The sequence below is a fragment of the Ahaetulla prasina genome, chromosome 14, assembly GCF_028640845.1.
Source record: "Ahaetulla prasina isolate Xishuangbanna chromosome 14, ASM2864084v1, whole genome shotgun sequence".
Classification (NCBI taxonomy): Eukaryota; Metazoa; Chordata; class Lepidosauria; order Squamata; family Colubridae; genus Ahaetulla; species Ahaetulla prasina.
The window spans coordinates 16,168,344-16,187,298 of NC_080552.1; the positions used below are offsets into that span (position 1 = coordinate 16,168,344).

The window sequence follows — 18,955 nt, forward strand, 5'->3', positions numbered from 1 at the left end:
TGATTGGACACACAAGGAATTTGTCTTGGTGCATATGCTCTCAGTGTACATAAAAGAAAAGATACGTTCATCAAGGTACAACATTTACAACACAATTGATGATCAATATATCAGTATAAATCATAAGGATTGCCAGCAACAAGGTTACAGTCATACAGTCATAAGTGGAAAGAGATTGGTGATGGGAACGATGAGACGATTAATAGTAGTGCAGATTCAGTAAATAGTCTGACAGTGTTGAGGGAATTATTTGTTTAGCAGAGTGATGGCCTTCGGGAAAGAACTGTTCTTGTGTCTAGTTGTTCTGGTGTGCAGTGCTCTATAGCGTCGTTTTGAGGGTAGGGGTTGAAACAGTTTATGTCCAGGATGCGAGGGATCTGCAAATATTTTATAACTTGAAACAGTCACTATACCAGAGGTGTCAAACTCAATTTCATTGAGGGCCACATCAGGGCTGTGGTGGACCTCGGGGGGAGGGGGGCAAACTGGGTGGGTGTGGCCAACTTGACATCACCAACTGGATGGGCGTGGCCAACTGAGTGGTGTGGCCATCCTGATACCACTCACTGGGCGTGGCCAACTGGGTGGGTGTGGCCATCTTGACACCACTCACTGGGCGTGGCCAACTGTGTGGCGTGGCCAACTGAGTGGTGTGGCCATCCTGACACCACTCACTGGGTGTGGCCATCCTGATACCACTCACTGGATGTGGCCATCTTGACACCACTCACTGGGTGTGGCCAACTGTGTGGGCGTGGCCAACTGAGTGGGTGTGGCCATCCTGACACCACTCACTGGATGTGGCCATCTTGACACCACTCACTGGGCGTGGCCAACTGGGTGGGCGTGGCCCGCTTGATGCCACTCCCCAAACTGCTGGCATGTTTCCTCTTCGCATTGGGTAGACCGGGCCGAAGGGATGCAGGCCATCCCCTTACATTTTCCAAGACAGTCCTGCGGGCCAGATCTGACCACATCGCGGGCTGGATACGGCCTGCAGACACCTCTGCACTATACAGACGGTTGTAAGACCGAGGACTCCTTGCATAGGCAAATCCACAAGGAATTTGTCTTGGTGCATATGCTCTCAGTGTACATAAATAGAATAGAATTTTTTATTGGCCAAGTGTGATTGGACACACAAGGAATTTGTCTTGTGCATACGCTCTCAGTGTACATAAATAGAATAGAATTCTTTATTGGCCAAGTGTGATTGGACACACAAGGAATTTGTCTTTGGTGCATATGCTCTCAGTGTACATAAAAAGAATAGAATAGAATAGAATAGAATATAGAATTCTTTATTGGCCAAGTGTGATTGGACACACAAGGAATTTGTCTTTGGTGCATACGCTCTCAGTGTCCATAAAATAGAATAGAATAGAATAGAATAGAATAGAATAGAATTTTTATTGGCCAAGTGTGATTGGACACACAAGGAATTTGTCTTGGTGCATACGCTCTCAGTGTACATAAAATAAATAGAATAGAATTTTTTATTGGCCAAGTGTGATTGGACACACAAGGAATTTGTCTTCGTGCATAGGCTCACAGTGTACATAAATAGAATAGAATTTTTTATTGGCCAAGTGTGATTGGACACACAAGGAATTTGTCTTGTGCATACGCTCTCAGTGTACATAAATAGAATAGAATTTTTTATTGGCCAAGTGTGATTGGACACACAAGGAATTTGTCTTGTGCATACGCTCTCAGTGTACATAAATAGAATAGAATAGAATAGAATAGAATAGAATTTTTTATTGGCCAAGTGTGATTGGACACACAAGGAATTTGTCTTGTGCATACGCTCTCAGTGTACATAAATAGAATAGAATTTTTTATTGGCCAAGTGTGATTGGACACACAAGGAATTTGTCTTGTGCATACGCTCTCAGTGTACATAAAAGAAAAGACACGTTCATCAAGGTACAACATGTCCAACACAATTGATGGTCAATATATCAATATTAATCATAAGAATTGCCAGCAACAAGTTATAGTCATACAGTCATAAGTGGAAAGAGATTGGTGATGGGAACGCTGAGAAGATTAATAGTAGTGCAGATTTAGTAAATAGTCTGACAGAGTTGAGGGAATTATTTGTTTAGCAGAGTGATGGTGTTCAGGAAAAACCGTTCTTGTGTCTAGTTGTTCTGGTGTGCAGTGCTCTGTAGCGTCGTTTTGAGGGTAGGAGTTGAAACAGTTTATGTCCAGGATGCGAGGGATCTGCAAATATTTTATAACTTGAAACAGTCACTATACCAGAGGTGTCAAACTCAATTTCATTGAGGGCCACATCAGGGCTGTGGTGAACCTCGGGGAGAAGCGTGGCAAACTGGGTGGGTGTGGCCATCTTGACACCACTCACTGGATGTGGCCATCTTGACACCACTCACTGGATGTGGCCATCTTGACACCACTCACTGGGCGTGGCCAACTGGGTGGGTGTGGCCATCTTGACACCACTCACTGGGCGTGGCCAACTGTGTGGCGTGGCCAACTGAGTGGTGTGGCCATCCTGACACCACTCACTGGGTGTGGCCATCCTGACACCACTCACTGGGTGTGGCCATCTTGACATCACCAACTGGATGGGCGTGGCCAACTGTGTGGGCGTGGCCAACTGAGTGGGTGTGGCCATCCTGACACCACTCACTGGATGTGGCCATCTTGACACCACTCACTGGGCATGGTCAACTGGGTGGACGTGGCCCGCTTGATGCCACTCCCCAAACTGCTGGCATGTTTCCTCTTCGCATTGGGTAGACCGGGCCGAAGCGATGCAGGCCATCCCCTTACATTTTCCAAGGCAGTCCTGCGGGCCAGATCTGACCACATCGCGGGCTGGATGCGGCCTGCAGACACCTCTGCACTATACAGACGGTTGTAAGACCGAGGACTCCTTGCATAGGCAAATCCACACTATCATTTTTTTTGATGCATTGGTGAGGGCAAACGTTGGTTTTTTTTAAAAAAAAATATTCTTTTCCCCCACCCCAAATGTTTTGCAGGACGAACGACCAGCTTGTCGCATTCCTGTCCAGATACCGGAACATGAACTTCTTGAAATCCCACGGGAGGGACAACGCAAGGTAAATGGCGCCTCTCTTCTGCATTTTGATGAGATCATCGAGAATAAGACTGACGTTACTCTTCAGGTTCATGTGGTTCAGTTCCTGCCCACCGTGCAAATGCGAGTAGATAAATAGGTACCACTTCAGTGGGAAGGTAGAGTGGTGTCGTAGCCTAGAGACAGAGCTGTCACCTCCCTATCAGGAGGCTGTGAGTTCGATCCTAGATAGAGGCAGATATTTCTCTCTCTGGCCACACTGGGAATATATCAGCTGGGGGGGAAAAACCTCCGTACTGGCGACAGGAAGGGCATCTGGCCAGTAAACACTCAGCTCCATTCAGTTGCCCACATTCCAGGGGTGAAATGTTCCCGGTTCAGACAGGATCGCCTGATCCGGTAGCAATGGCGGTAGGTGGTTCCAAGAACCAGTAGCAAAAATCCCTCCCTCCCCCCCCACCTCAGCTGAGCCACACGATCATGAGAGTTGTTGTTATTTTTTTTTACTTTTAAAAGCATTTTTTCTTCAGCCAAAAAAACGCTTTCAAAAGTTAAATCTGATGATCGCGCAGCTCAGCTGGGATCGTCAGAACTTTTTAAAAACATTTTCAGCCGAAGAGGTTGTAAAAATAAAAACTTATAAAAGGCTCCTCTGGCCATCCCAGCTGAGTTGCCTGATTGCCAGAGAAGCCTTTTAAAAGCATTTTTTTACAAACTCTTTGGCTGAAGAGGTTGCAGAAAAAATGTTTTTAAAAAGTTCTGGCGATCAGGCAACTCAGCTGGGATCGTCAGAACCCTTTAAAAACATTTTTTCCTCTGGCGATCCCAGCTGAGTTGCCTGATCATCACAGGCTTTTAAAGGCATTTTTTTTACAACCTCTTCAGCCGAAGAGGTTGTAGAAAAAATGCTTTTAAAAGTAAAAAAAAAAAAGTTGGCCACGCCTACCCAATCACATTACCACCCCCCACCAAGCCACGCCCACAGAACCGGTAGTGACAAATTTTACGTTTCACCCCTGCCACACTCCACCCTCGCAAGGGATTATGGCAGTGGTTCTCAACCTTTATATTGCTGCGACCCCTTTAATACAATTCCCCATGAGGTGGCGACCCCAACCGTAAAATTATTCTCATTTTGAATTTATCGCGCCTGAAGCCGTATTGGCTAGCGATCTGAACTGCTTGCGATTGCCTTGAGGACAGAGGCATTAAAGCGGAGACTCCTCCCCTATTAAGTTTATGGCGCCTGAAGCCAGATTAGGCTAGCGATTGGGAGTGATTGCAGCTGGCTTGAGAGGGAGACATCAGAGCAAAGATTTCTCTCTTTTTTAATTCATTGCGCCTGAAGCCGAATTTGGCTAGCGATTTGAAGAGCCTGCAGCTGGCTTGTGGAGTCAACCATTGTAGCGTGATTCTTCGATTCGCAAGTATACTTCCCATATTTCTGATGGTCTTAGGTGACCCCTAGCAAATCGTCATTCGACCCCCAACAGGGTCGCGACCCACAGGTTGAGAACCGCTGGATTATGGGGTCATGAAATGAGGGTGATGACTTCAGTGGGAAGGTAACAGCATTCCATCCATGTAGCCATGCTGGCTAAAAGACCACAGAAATGTCTTTGTTCAATACTGGCCAAGAAATGGGGATGAGCGCCATTCCCTAGAGTCGGACACAACTTTCTCTTTATTCTTCAGGAAACTACACACACACACACGCACAAACAAAAAGAAGTTGCGTTGTATTAACCAATCTTCTAGGAAGGAAATGCGAAAAGGTTTTCCACAGAGATCTGATCGCTGGCCTCAAACTCTACCACCGACGAAAGAACAACGAGAAGATCCCACATCGCGAAAACAAATAAAAGTTTGGCCTCAGAAGCTATCCCTGCTTGCGACCATAACGGATGGGGATGAATTAAATGTGCTGATTAATTTAGTGATAAGAGGCACTAATGCGCCATTTGGCCCCACTTCTTGCAGAATAATCGTTTGCGGTTTTAATAGATCTCTCCAGAATACATAAACAGTTAATTACATCTGGGGATGTTGCTGAGATAGAGGCCTGCCCTGCCTTTCCGCAGCGATTTATGTATTATTCAGAATCACTTTTTCTTGTCTTTAAAAATTTGACCTAAAGGGGTTTGAACTCTTAGTTTTTTTAAAAAAAAAAGATTCATCGCAAGCAACAACAGAAACAGAGCAATTACAAGTTGTGAAACTCCAGAAACGCACCGCATCAGGAGGTATCAGGTCCTGCTATTTTTATTTTTGAAAGGGAAATGGATATGCGAAAGAAAAATGTACCGGAGAAACAGACAAACAAGCAAGCAAGCAAGCCGTCTCCTTTAACAAAAACGTTAAGTCTGCTCCAATAGGAAAATGTACAATTCCATATTAAAGGACGTGGTGGCTCGTCCACAAGCTCAAGACGCTCAAGACTTCAAGACAAGCTCAAGACGCTGAGCTTGTCGATCGAAAGGTTGGCAGTTCAGCAATTCGAATCCCTAGCGCCGCGTAACGGGGTGAGCTCCTGTGACTTGTCCCAGCTTCTGCCAACCTAGCAGTTCGAAAGCACGTAAAAAATGCAAGTCGAAAAATAGGGAATGCTTTTAAAAGTAAAAAAAAAAATAAAGTTGGCCACGCCCACCCAGTCACATTAAACCCCCCCAAGCCACGCCCACAGAACTGGTAGTAACAAATTTTACATTTCACCCCTGGGCTGAATTTCTATGGAGATTCTCCGTCATCCGAGGTCATGGTTGTCCCAAAGGTGCTTTTTTTCAAGAGGCAACTGGACTTTCTGGTTTTCCTTCGAAGACGCTTTGCTTCTCATCCAAGAAGCTTCTTCAGCTCTGACTGGATGGAAGGATTTGCAAGGCGTATAAACCCTTCCATTCCCCCCACCATCCAGTCAGAGCCGAAGAAGCTTCTTGGATGAGAAGCAAAACGTCTTCAAAAAAAAAACAGACAGCCCAATGGCCTCTCTGAGAGGCTGCCACAAGGAAGAGGGGCCTCAATCACTTCCGCTCGAGCACCTTGAAGGCCAAGGCCAAGAAGCAACGGAGGGAATGGATTACCCATCCAGTGCTGAGCCCTCTGAACGTTTTGTTCTGTCTCCTTCCCCACTTCGGAGTAACGAGCTGGCCTTCAGCCAGTGGATTCATGGCTCTTATCAGTCCTGGCAGAGAAATCGCAGCTGCCCGCCAAAGTTCAAACAAATGACTCGCAGAGTAAGACTTCAGCTCTCTTTGAAACGGTTCAGCTAATCTTTTGCTCCCCGTGGAGTGCGAGCAGTCCCAAAGCTCCTTATATATCCTGCCCCACCCTTCCCTTTGATGACGCCGCCTCTCTAATCTTCTGAAGCGCGGGTTAATCCAAGATTATTATCAGTTGGGTGTGATGGCGTAGCCTGAGGAAGGGAGGAATCAGGGGATGACAGCCTCATTACGTCCTCCGACTGGTCTGGTTCTGGCTCCTGGAGCCGGGCCAAAGGCATCGGAGCTCCCAAGGTAAGCCTTACCGGCCCTTCCCCCTCACTCTCGGAGTCACTTTCGGGCATGGGGCCAGGTTCGGGGGCTGGAGTCACAACACGTTTTCATAAAACACAATTATCTCTGTCACCTGGTATTTTTAGCCTTGGGTGGTCCTATCAGCATTCACGTTCTCTCCAGAGTGTGTTAACATTACACCTTCTCCCTCCTTGGAAATTTCACCCTGCTTACCTGTGTGTTAGTGAATTGAGTAGGGTGGTTTCTTGAGATCCATTTGGCTGCGGCCCTGGTGCTTATTTCGTTTGGAAAGCAGGATGTGTTAATTGCAGGAGTGATGTCACCCTTGAAATAGTAGCATTTTTGGGTGGGATGTGGGGAAGGGGGAAAGGAGGTGAAGAGGAAGACAAGCGCAAAAGCCTTTAGAAAGTAGTATCTACTTCACAGAGAGTGTTCTATTACACTGAGTTCCCTGGTATAAAAGCACCTGGTTTGCTCTAATGAAACAATAAACCCCTTTATTGCTTGTACTTTGCACCCTGCCTTTCTTGGCTCTTTTAAAGTCCACACAATTTGACAAATGCGTTTTTGAAGTGGCTGTTAAAAGGGGGGGGGAGGGATCTTGCTAAGAAAATGGAACAGAAAGCGTTGGCTGTCCTGTTGGAAAACAACTCAAGGTTGGATTGTGTTTCAAATCTCAATTGTTCTTCTTGGAATCCAGGGAAAAAGAGTCTTATGTAAGATCAGAAGCTCGTGTTTGGATCTGTCACAACAGCCATTCTCCAATTGAGTGTCCTCAGCTGGCTAGAGAATTCTGGGAGTTGAAGTCCCCACATCTGGAAGGGACACAAATTGCGAAAAAATTCACAGAGGTGCTGTTTTCAGTATCTTTGAACCTTCCCCAACTTCTAGATATAATGGAATGTATTCAGGAGTGAAATGCTCCCAGTTCGGACCGGATCGCCTGATCCGGTAGCAGGGGCAATGGGCGGTTTGGAGAACCGGTAGCAAAAATCGCTCCCCCACCCTCTGCCCATGCCAGCTGGGCCACGCGATCATCAGAGGTTTTTTTTTTAACGTTCAAAAGCATTTTTTCTTCAACTGAAAAAATGCTTTTAAAAGTAAAAAAAAAGCCTCTGATGATCGTGCAGCTCAGCTGGGATCGTTAGAGCCTTTTAAAAGCATTTTTTTACCACCTCTTTGGCTAGTTGTGAGTCAGGTTGCCATTTGTCAGTAATACACCCTATCCAGGGGTGGGCTGCTGGGGTTCACAAGGGTTCGGGAGAACCTCTAGCTAAGATTCTGTGCAGTTCAGAGAACCCCCAAATAGAATAGAATATAGAATAGAATAAAATAGAATATAGAATAGAATAGAATAGAATAGAATAGAATAGAATAGAATAGAATAGAATAGAATGTAGAGTAGAGTAGAGTAGAGTAGAGTAGAGTAGAGTAGAGTAGAGTAGAGTAGAGTAGAGTAGAGTAGAGTAGAGTAGAGTAGAACAGAGCAGAACAGAACAGAACAGAACAGAACAGAACAGAATAAGAATTCTTTATTGGCCAAGTGTGATTGGACACACAAGGAATTTTGTCTTTGGTGCATATGCTCTCAGTGCACATAAAGAAAAAATAAAATAGATTCATCAAGAATCATAAGATACAACACTTAGTGATAGTCATAGGATGCTAATCATACAAGGAAACAATAAAAGTTGTAAAGATACAAGCAACATGGATATAGCCATACGTAAGTGGGAAGAGATAGATAGTACTAGTAAGGATGAGAAGAAGAATACTAATACAGTCTTAGTAGTTAATTTGACAGTGTTGTGGGAATTAGTTGTTTAGCACAGTGATGGCATTTGGGGGGAAAACTGTCCTTGTGTCTTGTTCTGGTGTGCAGAGCCCTATAGCATCATTTGGAGGGTAGGAGTTAGAACAATTTATGTCCAGGATGTGAGGACTGAATGGTAGGATCAACCCTCACTCCCAACCGGTAAAGCCATTAAGATACAAGAGGAATGGCCCAACACCTTTTCAGAACACAAGCCTCTTCATTGCATCACCAAGCAGACTTCAAACCTGATTCAGACAAACTGACCCCACGTGGGAGTCTGACTACAGCAACCAATAGAAATACATGCCCTTGCCACAGGAACAGGAAGCTCAAGGGCAAGGCCCAAGAGAGGGTATCAATAACCCTCACTCTCCACTCTATGTGTTCAGCTGCCCAGGACCTCAAAACCCATGTGGTCCTGTCCATCTTTCCAAGCAGCCTCCATGTTTCCAGTGTCTTTCTCCTCGCTTGGAACGGAACCTGATGGACATTTCTTCCAACACATGCTAAGTATTCATTTAATTTTTGAACAAGCCAATCAGCTCCATTCTGAAGCAGAAGTTTCCATTCCTTCATCCTAGGACGGGAGCAGAAATCTGGGTACTGAAGTCCAGTTTTTTCTTTTGAAGAAAATCAAGAGTTCGAAAAGCCACAGTTAAAGCAACACATTTTGTAGCTCTGGCACAATTTTGCTGGGTGGATCCAGTGACTCGGCAAACATATGTTAAAAGGGACAGTGTCGACCCGTTTGTTTAGGAAAGGCTCCCAAGGCATCTGTTCGTTGTTAAGGGGAGCGAAGAAGGGGAGAGGAAGCCGTCATTCGGTCTTTGCAACGCCGTGGCTTAGACGTCATTGCCACAAATTCTATTGATGAATGTCAGAAGACGAATATTTAAATTGCTGGTGGTCAGAGCTGAGACAGTAATTTCTTTGTGCCTTTTTGCTAGACGGCCTTACTGCAGATTGAATTGCTTACTGCACTTCTCTTTCTTCTTCAGCTCTTTTTTTTTAAAAAAAAATCTTTTTTAGATTTTTTTCCAAGTTGCAATCAGAGTAAAGGTAAAGGTTTCCCTTGCACGTATGTGCTGGTCGTTCCCGACTCTAGGGGGCGGTGCTCCTCTCCGTTTCAAAGCCGAAGAGCCAGCGCAGTCCGAAGACGTCTCTGTGGTCATGTGGCCGGCATAACTCAACGCCAAAGGCGCACGGAACGCTGTTCCCTTCCCACCAAAGGTGGTCCCTATTTTTCTACTTGCATTCTTTTACATGCTTTCGAACTGCTAGGTTGGCAATAGCCGGGACAAGTAACGGGAGCTCACCCCATTACGCGGCACAAGGGATTCGAACCGCTGAACTGCCGACCTTCTGATTGACAAGCTCAGCGTTTTACCCACTGAGCCACCGCGTCCCCCTCCTTTTTTTTTTTTTTTTTTTTTTGGCAATCAGAAATCATTGGCTATCTGGGTGATCTTTGTCCAACTGTGATTGGACACCAAGCAAACGTTCTGACTTTCTCCAGTCTTTTTGTGGCTCTCTTAAAGCAAGCATCAGATAACAAAATCCTTCCTTTCCCATCACTGAACTGTTTCTCTAAATGGTGTGTGAATCCACAATGTCATGTATTTTTAAACACTTCTTAACCTAAAACTTTGCTAAAGCTTTTAACTTTCAGAACGAGAACGTTAGGTGAATCTATGGACCTTTCTTTTTTGGGGCTACAGAAATGTCCTATTTCTCTCAAATAACGCATGGACATAATGCGTTCAAAGTAATGGATCCCCTAATGGGTTCCCCTTTTTCCCTCCCACCCCCAGCCCAGCCTCAAATAAAAATAAATGCTATAAAAACCCCATCGCCATAAATATTTGATTCTGCGTGGAATTGACTCGATCATCTATCTGCTTGGAGTTTCTAGAACCTTTGCATTAAAATTGCAAAGCTTTTTTTCCCACAGTCCTATGTAATTGAAAGGGAAATTAGAATCTTGTTGATGGATTGTTTTTTTTAAAAAAAAACAAAACCAGCTCACTCTTTTTTTTAAACTCACTTTTGTCTCCTCAAAATGGGGAACAGATTTTGAAGTGCCTACCTTGAATTGGATTTAATTAGATCCAAGATGTGGTTCTTTTTCATTACCTGACTTGCTTGGTTGTAAAAGAAAGTCTGTTTATGACAGTCGGGCTGTTAATTGTTCAGACGGCAGAGTTTCAGAAGTTATTATTGTGATTTGTCGCTCAGTCAGCCAGATGTTTAGACTGGATTTGGCATTTTGATCCACCTATTAAGTCCTCTCCAAGGATCTGAGATAGGCAGGTGTTGTTGCCTGAGGGTGTTAAAAGTCTCATCACAGGATGTAAGCTGTTCCGGATAAAGCTGCCTTTTGTAATTGACCGATGGTGATTTTGTCAATGCTGATGATGTTCAACATGCTCCAGATGTTTTGGGAATGCACCAAGGCACCTATTACTATCAGTGCAATTATTACTATGGTTGATCGCACAGTCAGCCAGATGTTTAGACTGGAACTGGTATTTTCATCAACCCGTCGAATCCTACCCAAGTCAGATGCTGTTGTTCGATACTGCATTATTGTTACTGTTTGTTGGCGCATTCAGCCAGATGTTGTTGTTTTGATGGCATTAAAGGTATCATCGCAGGATGTAAGCCGTTATAAAGCTGCCTTTTGCAATTGACCGATGGGGATTTTGTCAATGCCAAGAGGGTTCAAGGGGTGCTCCGGTTGTTTTGGGATTGAAGCCAAGGTGCCAATGGTGGGATTCAAGTAATTTAACAGCCGGTTCTCTGCCCTAATGATTTCTTCCAACAACCAGTTTGCCAAACTGCTCAGAAAATTGACAACCGATTCTCCCAAAGTGGTGCGAACTGGCTGAATCCCACCAATGCAAGGCACCTATTCCAATTGGTACTATCTTCGCTTTCTTTTGCCACAGTCATTCTATTTCTTAAAGCTTTTAAGAATTGAGAACATTAGATGAATCTGTAGACCTTTCTTTTTAAAATTGTTTTTTAAACTTATATCCCACCCATCTCACTATTGATCAAATCTTTGTTTCATAGCCCAGCCATTCCTTCTTCACTCACGTTCTTCTTTTTGTTGCTGGTAAACCATCTTCACTAGCTTATATATCCTCTTTGTTTACCACCTGTCTTAAAATGTATTGACACTGCAAGTTGGAAGACTTTCCGTTAGTTGAACTCTTCGATTCGTGTCTTTTCAATTTATTTTTATTTAAACCATTTACACGGCCATCTATCTCACACAAAGGTGAGTCCGGGTGATGTACACGCGTTTAAAAAAAACACACAACTGTATAGCAACAAATTAACAAACGGAGGTTACAAGCTTTAGCCCGACATTAACCAGCACAAAATTAATTCACAATATTAATTCTCAAGCGGGCCCATAATTGTCTAAATAAGAGCAAAATTCTACTGCTCAGAGATTGGCACCCTTTGAAGATGAGAGATATTTTTAAAATAAAGAAATGGGAAGGGCACCATCTTGTCTTTTGAAGTGTAGGAAGTTAGCACCCACCCCTCTCCTGGGAAAATGAGATATTTTAGGAAATATTAAAAAGGGCAGATTATTTTCCCTAAAAGGGAGGCAGAAACTCAGCCCACCCACCCCCAACCTTTGTCAATGGGCCATTAAGCCGTGGGCCAGTCTATTCTACATAACAAAGCTCTACCTCCTACGAGCAGAGCCATAATAGGAATGATGTAATTGAGCATTACATCATCACCCAGCAAGAGTCAACCAAGCCTGGGACAGAGACAACCTACAAAGTTACCCCTGCATGGCCCCGTGGGAGTCTGACAACCAATCAGAAGACAAGCTCAAATTCAAAAACCCAGAGAGGGTATCAAACTCAGGCACTCTCAGCATCTCTTCCCGTTTTTTCCCCTTCACCCAAGATCTTCAAGGCATGTGATCCTGTCCACCATTAAAACCATCTTTCCAACCGGTCTCAATGTTTCCAGTGTCTTTTTTTTTTCCCACTTGGAACTGAACCCAGATGGACATTTCTTCCAACAGAAGGAAGCAAAATGTTTTTGGTTGGCCTTGGTCTGATGGCTTTATTCCGTGTTTATCTTGTTTCACAAGATTCTTTATCCTCTTTTCATGGTAATCGCTTAAATGTGTGGCGGTAAGTCAAGGACTAATTAGGGTTTCCAGAAATGGTCGAGCTGTCAGGGATGGTGAGTTTGTGTGGGGGGGTGTCTAATAACACTTTTTAGCTCAGTGGCTAAGATGCTGAGCTTGTCAATCAAAAGGTCGGCAGTTCAAATTGCCAAATCCCTGGTTTCGTATAACGGGGTGAGCTCCCGTGACTTGTCCCAGCTTCTGCCAACCTAGCAGTTCGAAAGCACTTAAAAAATACCAGTAGAAAAAATAGGGACCACCTTTGGTGGGAAGGGAACAGCGTGCCATGTGTCTTTGGCATTGAGTCATGCTTTTCACATGACCACAGAGACGTCTTCGGACAGCGCTGGCTCTTCGGCTTTGAAATGGAGATGAGCACCGCCCCCTAGAGTCAGGAACGACTAGCACATAAGTGCGAGGGGAACCTTTATTCCTCCTGCCCTCTGGAATGAGTTGCCTCCGGGGCTTCGCCAACTCCCCGACCTTCAGACCTTCCGCCGTGAGCTGAAGACTCTTTTATTCCATCGAGCAGGGCTAGCCTAAAAATGTAGTTTTTAATGAGGTTTTAGTTTTATTATCATTGTTAGCTTTTTAGTATTTCGGCCACAAATTATATTAATTTTATTGTGTTTTTAATTTGTATTTATTATGTTTTTTAAACTGGCTGTTAACCGCCCTGAGTCCTTCGGGAGAAGGGCGGTATACAAATTCAATTATAAATAAAGAATAAATAAATAAATCTCAAAAAGGAACATCTTCTTTAATCCTTTGCTATTCTGCTTCTGTTGTCCAGATTTATTAGAAAACAAGGCCTTGATAGATTGTTTCTGGAATGTGACACCCACATGTGGAGACTCGGGGACCGGAAAATTCCAGAAGGAATCACTGTGGACGGTGGTTCCGATTGGTTTCTACTGAACCGGAAGTTTGTCGAATACATCACATTTTCAACGGATGACCTGGTCACCAAGATGAAACAGTTCTACTCCTTTACTCTGCTTCCTGCTGAGGTGAGTCAAATAGGGGTAGTGTTCACTTATCTTTCCCTACCGGTTCGCAAATGTAAGCGCACAGGCCACCTCTGCAAAGGCACAGGGCCTTCCACGCATGCGCAGAGCGTCAAAAACGGGATGTGATGATGTCCGGGTAGGTGGGCAGAGCCTCCGACAACCGCTATTACCGGTTCGCCCGAACCGGATAGAACCAGCTGGAGTCAACCTATAGCCCTCTCAACCAGAACATCTTTGAAAAGCCAAGCGAGATTCCATGCCCTGAATCCACGTCTTCCGATATTGTGGCTTCTTTGAAGCTCTCCGATCTTCTGTTTACATGTTGTAAACATGATAGAATTAACAATCCGTAGAAGAGAATATTTGTAGCTCAGGGTTGAACTGGGGGGTCCTTGTTGCTCTCTGAGCCTGGTGGTTTTCTAGCAGATGTTTCGTGACCGAACTAGGTAGCATCATCAACTGATGGTGTTACCCAGTTTGGGTAATGAAAAGTCTGCGAGGAAACATTCTGCTACCAAATACCTCTCACCGACCCGTGCGCTCTCAAAGAGAGGGACTCCTCAGGGTGCCGTCGGCGCGACAGTGTCGTCTGGCGACGCCCAGGGGAAGGGCCTTCTCTGTGGGGGCTCCCACCCTCTGGAACGAACTCCCCCCAGGACTCCGTCAACTTCCGGACCTCCGAACCTTTCGCCGTGAGCTTAAAACTCACTTATTTATCTGCGCTGGACTGGGTTAGGTTTTTTTTTATGGGTTTTTAATGGGTTTTAGTTTTATTATCATTGTTAGCTTTTTAGTATTTCGCCACAAATTATATTAATTTTATTGTGTTTTAATTGTATTTATTATGTTTTTAAACTGGCTGTTAACTGCCTGAGTCCTTCGGGAGAAGGGCGGTATACAAATTTAAATAAATAAATAAATAAATAAATAAATTCTCCTTTATTGTTTTGACAATCTATGGAGCTATTTGTCTTTGGAAAAGTGGGTGCTGATGTGCTTCTTCCTCCTCCTTTTCCTCATCTCCTTTTCCTCTTCCTCTTCTCCTTCTCCTCCTCTTCCTTTTCTTCTCTTCCTCCTTTTCCTTTTCCTCTTCTGCTCCTCTTCCTCTTCTTCCTTCTCTTCCTCTTCTTCTCTAGCTTCTCCTCCTCCTCTTGTTCTTCCTCTCTTCTTTCTCCTTCTCCTCTCCTCCTCTTCCTTTTCTCTTCCTCTTCTCCTCTCCTCTCCTCTCTTCCTCCTCCTCTTCCTCTTCTTCTCTTCTTCTCTTCCTCTCTCCTCTTCCTCTCTTCTTCCTCTTCCTCCTCCTCTTCTTCTCTTCCTCTTCTCCTTTTCCTCTCTGCTTCCTCTTTTCCTCCTCTTCCTCTTCTTCTCCTCCTCCTTTTTCTCTTCTCTTCTTGCTCTCTACCTTCTCCTCCTCTTCTACTTTTCCCTTTCTTCTTCTCTCCTCCTTCTCCTCTCCACCTCCTCCTCCAGCTTTTCCTCTTCCCTTCTTCTCTCCTCCTTCTCCTCTCCACCTCCTCCTCCAGCTTTTCCTCTTCCTTCTTCTCCTCAACGTACAAAGGCCACCGTATCCAATGGGGCTGTCTCATTGCACTGGGACTTCTAAACATTGAAATTGCAGTGATCTAATTTTATTTTTTCAAAGAAAAAAAGGGGGGGGAAAAAACAAGCTTCCCTTCCAGATCAGAGTTCTTGTCTGCCTTCAAACAGCAAATAATGGCGTAAGCGTTTTGGAAATAATTGCAGGAGACAGCTTGTCCTTGGGAAGGGGTGGGAGGGGGGGGCGAGTGTCATAATTCAGCATGAGATCATTATAAACCTATTAGAACTTCCAAGTAAAGCAGCCAGGTTGTTTGTCGATGTTTTGATTTTGTTTTATTTTGCAGTTCGGGGTGTTGTTGTTTGTTTTTTATCGGGGGGGTTTGTTTTGATAATATTTCTTGAAAATGGTTTTGTTCGCACACTCGCCTGGCCTGCAGCGAAGGCCTTGGGGAATCTATCCACAGAAACAAAACCTTGAGCGGAGAGACAAGGAGCCAAGCATTCAAAGCCGCATCCTCTCTTTCCTTGGCTCCCTTTTTAATCCAGGTAGTCCTCTACTTACGAACAGTTTTTTTTATTATTTGCATTTATATCCCGCCCTTCTCCGAAGACTCAGGGCGGCTTACACTACGTCAAGCAATAGTCTTCATCCATTTGGATATTTATATACAAAGTCAACTTATTGCCCCCAACAATCTGGGTCCTCATTTTACCTACCTTATAAAGGATGGAAGGCTGAGTCAACCTTCTTCCCTCCCTCTCTCTCTCTTTCTTCCTCCCTCCTTCCCTCTCTCTTTCTCCCTCCCTCCTCTCTCTTTCCCCCTTCTTCTTATTTATTTTATTTATTTGAATTTATATCCCGCCCTTCTCCGCAGACTCAGGGCGGCTTACACTACGTCAAGCAATAGTCTTCATCCTATTTGTATATTATATACAAAGTCAACTTTTATTGCCCCCAACAATCTGGGTCCTCATTTTACCTACCTTATAAAGGATGGAAGGCTGAGTCAACCTTGGGCCTGGTGGGACTTGAACCTGCAGTAATTGCAAGCAGCTGCTGTTAATAACAGACTGCATTAGTCTGTTGAGCCACCAGAGGCCCTTTTTCATTTAGCCGCCATTCAAAGTTGCGACGGCACTGAACCGTTTTTCACACTTTTGACCATTGCAGGATCCCCACGGTCACGTGATCAAAATCTTGGCAAATGACTCATATTTATGACGGTTGCAGTGTCCCGGGGTCACCTGATCCCTTTTTGCAACCTTCTGACGGGTTACTAATTCAAGAACGGCAATGAGTCACTTAACAAAGGCCGCAAGAAAAGTCGTAAAATGGGGCAGAACTCACTTAACAAATTTTCTCAGTTAGCAACATAAATGTTGGGCTCTGTTGTGGTCGTACGTTGAGGACTGCCTCTATTAAGGTCGCAGAGCGTATGTCAAACTTCAAAGTTCACCGCTGCCATAAATAACTCTCCTGAAGGGATTTTGGGGATTTTTTTTTTCTATTTAGTATATGGGTTCCATAGTTTGGTTCAATATTTTGGTTTTAAACCATAAAAAAAAAAAGCAAAAATTAGAATATTTCAGAAATGTGATGCAACACCTGGAAAGATACGACAGACTTCACTTAAACCTCCAGGGAAAGTTTGAAGGCAAACAAGGGACCAGGCAGAAGAAGAAGAACATCATGGCTTCAAAATCTGGTCGGGACAAAATTCAGCAGCACTTTTTCGTGCGGCTGTTGATAAAAATAAGATGGCCAACATGATCACCAATGTCCGATGACAGATGTGGAAGAAGGAGGAGGAGGAGGAGGAGAAGAGAGGAGAAGGAAGAAGAAGAAGAAGAAGAAGAAGAAGAAGAAGAAGAAGAAGAAGAAGAAGAAGAAGAAGAAGAAGAAGAAGAAGAAGAAGAAGAAGAAGAAGAAGAAGAAGAAGAAGAAGAAGAAGAAGAAGAAGAAGAAGAAGAAGAAGAAGAAGAAGAAGAAGAAGAGCAGTAACAACAACAACCTTTTAATCTTTAGTTTCTCCCTGAAAGGGAGATACCCAAGAGCCAGTTCTTTGTCAAAGGCATAGAAGTTTGTAAAACTCAGTCTAGCCTTTGCTACTCATCTTCCCTGCACAATTAACAGGTTAACAGAGTTGGAAGGGACCTTGTAGGTCATCTAGTCCAACCCCCTGCCCAAGCAGGAGACCCTACACCATCTCTGACAGATGGCAGTCCAGTCTCTTCTTGAAAGCTTCCAGTGACGAAGCTCCCACAACTTCCGAAGGCAACTTCTGTTCCATGGGTTGATTGTTCTCACCTTCAGAAAATTCCTCCTTATTTCCAGGTTGAATTTCTCCTTTTTCAGTTTCCATCCATTATTCCTTGTCTGACCTTCGGGTGCTTTGGGTATTATGGGCAATCCTCATCATACAACCACAAGCTTTCTGTTGCTAACCGAGACAGTCGTTAAAGAGTTTCGCCCTGTTTTATGTTCCTTTCTCGCCACAGTTAAGTGAACCAGTGCAGTTGTGAAGTTAGTAGCATGGTTGTTACAAGAATCTGGCTTCCCTATTGAATTTCCATGCCTGCTTGCTGTCTAAACTCTGGGATTGTTGTTGTTTCCCAACCCCCATCCCCCTCCGCAGTCTTTCTTCCACACCGTCCTGGAAAACAGCCCTCATTGTGACACCATGGTGGACAATAACCTGCGTATCACAAACTGGAACAGAAAACTGGGCTGCAAATGTCAGTACAAGAATATTGTGGATTGGTGTGGGTGTTCGCCCAATGACTTTAAGCCATCTGATTTTCACCGGTTCCAGGTGAGTTGTGACCTGAATGGGTCCTTCTTCCCAGAAGTATACAGCCAGATCTGCCTGTCTGCCTTCCCTCCCTCCCTCCCTCCTTGAAATCCAGGGTTGGAAAGAGTCAATGAATTTCTTTGGTAAATTTTAATTGTTTTGATAGTTGTAAAGTTATAGACACAGATGGACGGATAGATAGATAGATAGATAGATAGATAGATAGATAGATAGATAGATAGATAGATAGATAGATAGATAGATATAGACAGACAGACAGACAGACAGACAGGGACAGACAGAGATATAGATAGACTTAAAATAACTTTATTGTCACTTTGAATGTATACTAATCAGCATATATTAAAATGAAATTTTGTTGCATATAGCTCTCAAAAGGTCTCTACCTCTAATATACATATAGATAGATGATGGATGGATGGATGGATGATAGATGGATGGATGGAGAGAGAGAGAGAGAGAGAAGATAAATTATATATATATATATAGAGAGAGACAGACAGACAGACAGACAGACAGAAATATAGATAGACAGAATAACTTTATTGTCTCTGAATGCACACTAATCGGCATACATGAAAATGAAATTTTGTTGCATATAGCTCTCAAAGGGTCTCTACCTCTAATATACATATAGATAGATGATGGATGGATGGATGGATGATAGATGGATGGAGAGAGAGAGAGAGAAGATAAATTATATATAGAGAGACAGACAGACAGACAGAAATATAGATAGACTTAGAATAACTTTATTGTCACTGAATGTACACTGATTGGCATACATTAAAATTAAATTTTGTTGCATATAGCTCTCAAAGGGTCTCTACCGCTAATATACATACAGATGGATGGATGGATGGATGGATGGATGGATGGATGGATGGATGGATGGATGGATAGATTAATAGATTAGATGGAGGAATTGATGGAGAGATACAGATAGAAAAGATAGATTATAGATGGATAAATAATAAATGATAGATGATCAATAGATAGATAGATAGATAGATAGATAGATAGATAGATAGAT

At 43.8% G+C, this 18,955-nt stretch overlaps 1 protein-coding gene across 1 annotated transcript in view; it reads left to right on the forward strand.

Annotated features, from left to right (window-relative positions):
• Positions 1-18,955, forward strand: part of XYLT1 (xylosyltransferase 1) — a 205,373-nt gene that overhangs the window by 157,158 nt on the left and 29,260 nt on the right. Inside the window, exons 6-8 of the mRNA XM_058156862.1 lie at positions 3,015-3,095; positions 13,354-13,570; positions 17,746-17,922. Coding sequence (XP_058012845.1) covers positions 3,015-3,095; positions 13,354-13,570; positions 17,746-17,922 — 475 coding nt within the window. The remainder of the gene's footprint in view (positions 1-3,014; positions 3,096-13,353; positions 13,571-17,745; positions 17,923-18,955) is intronic.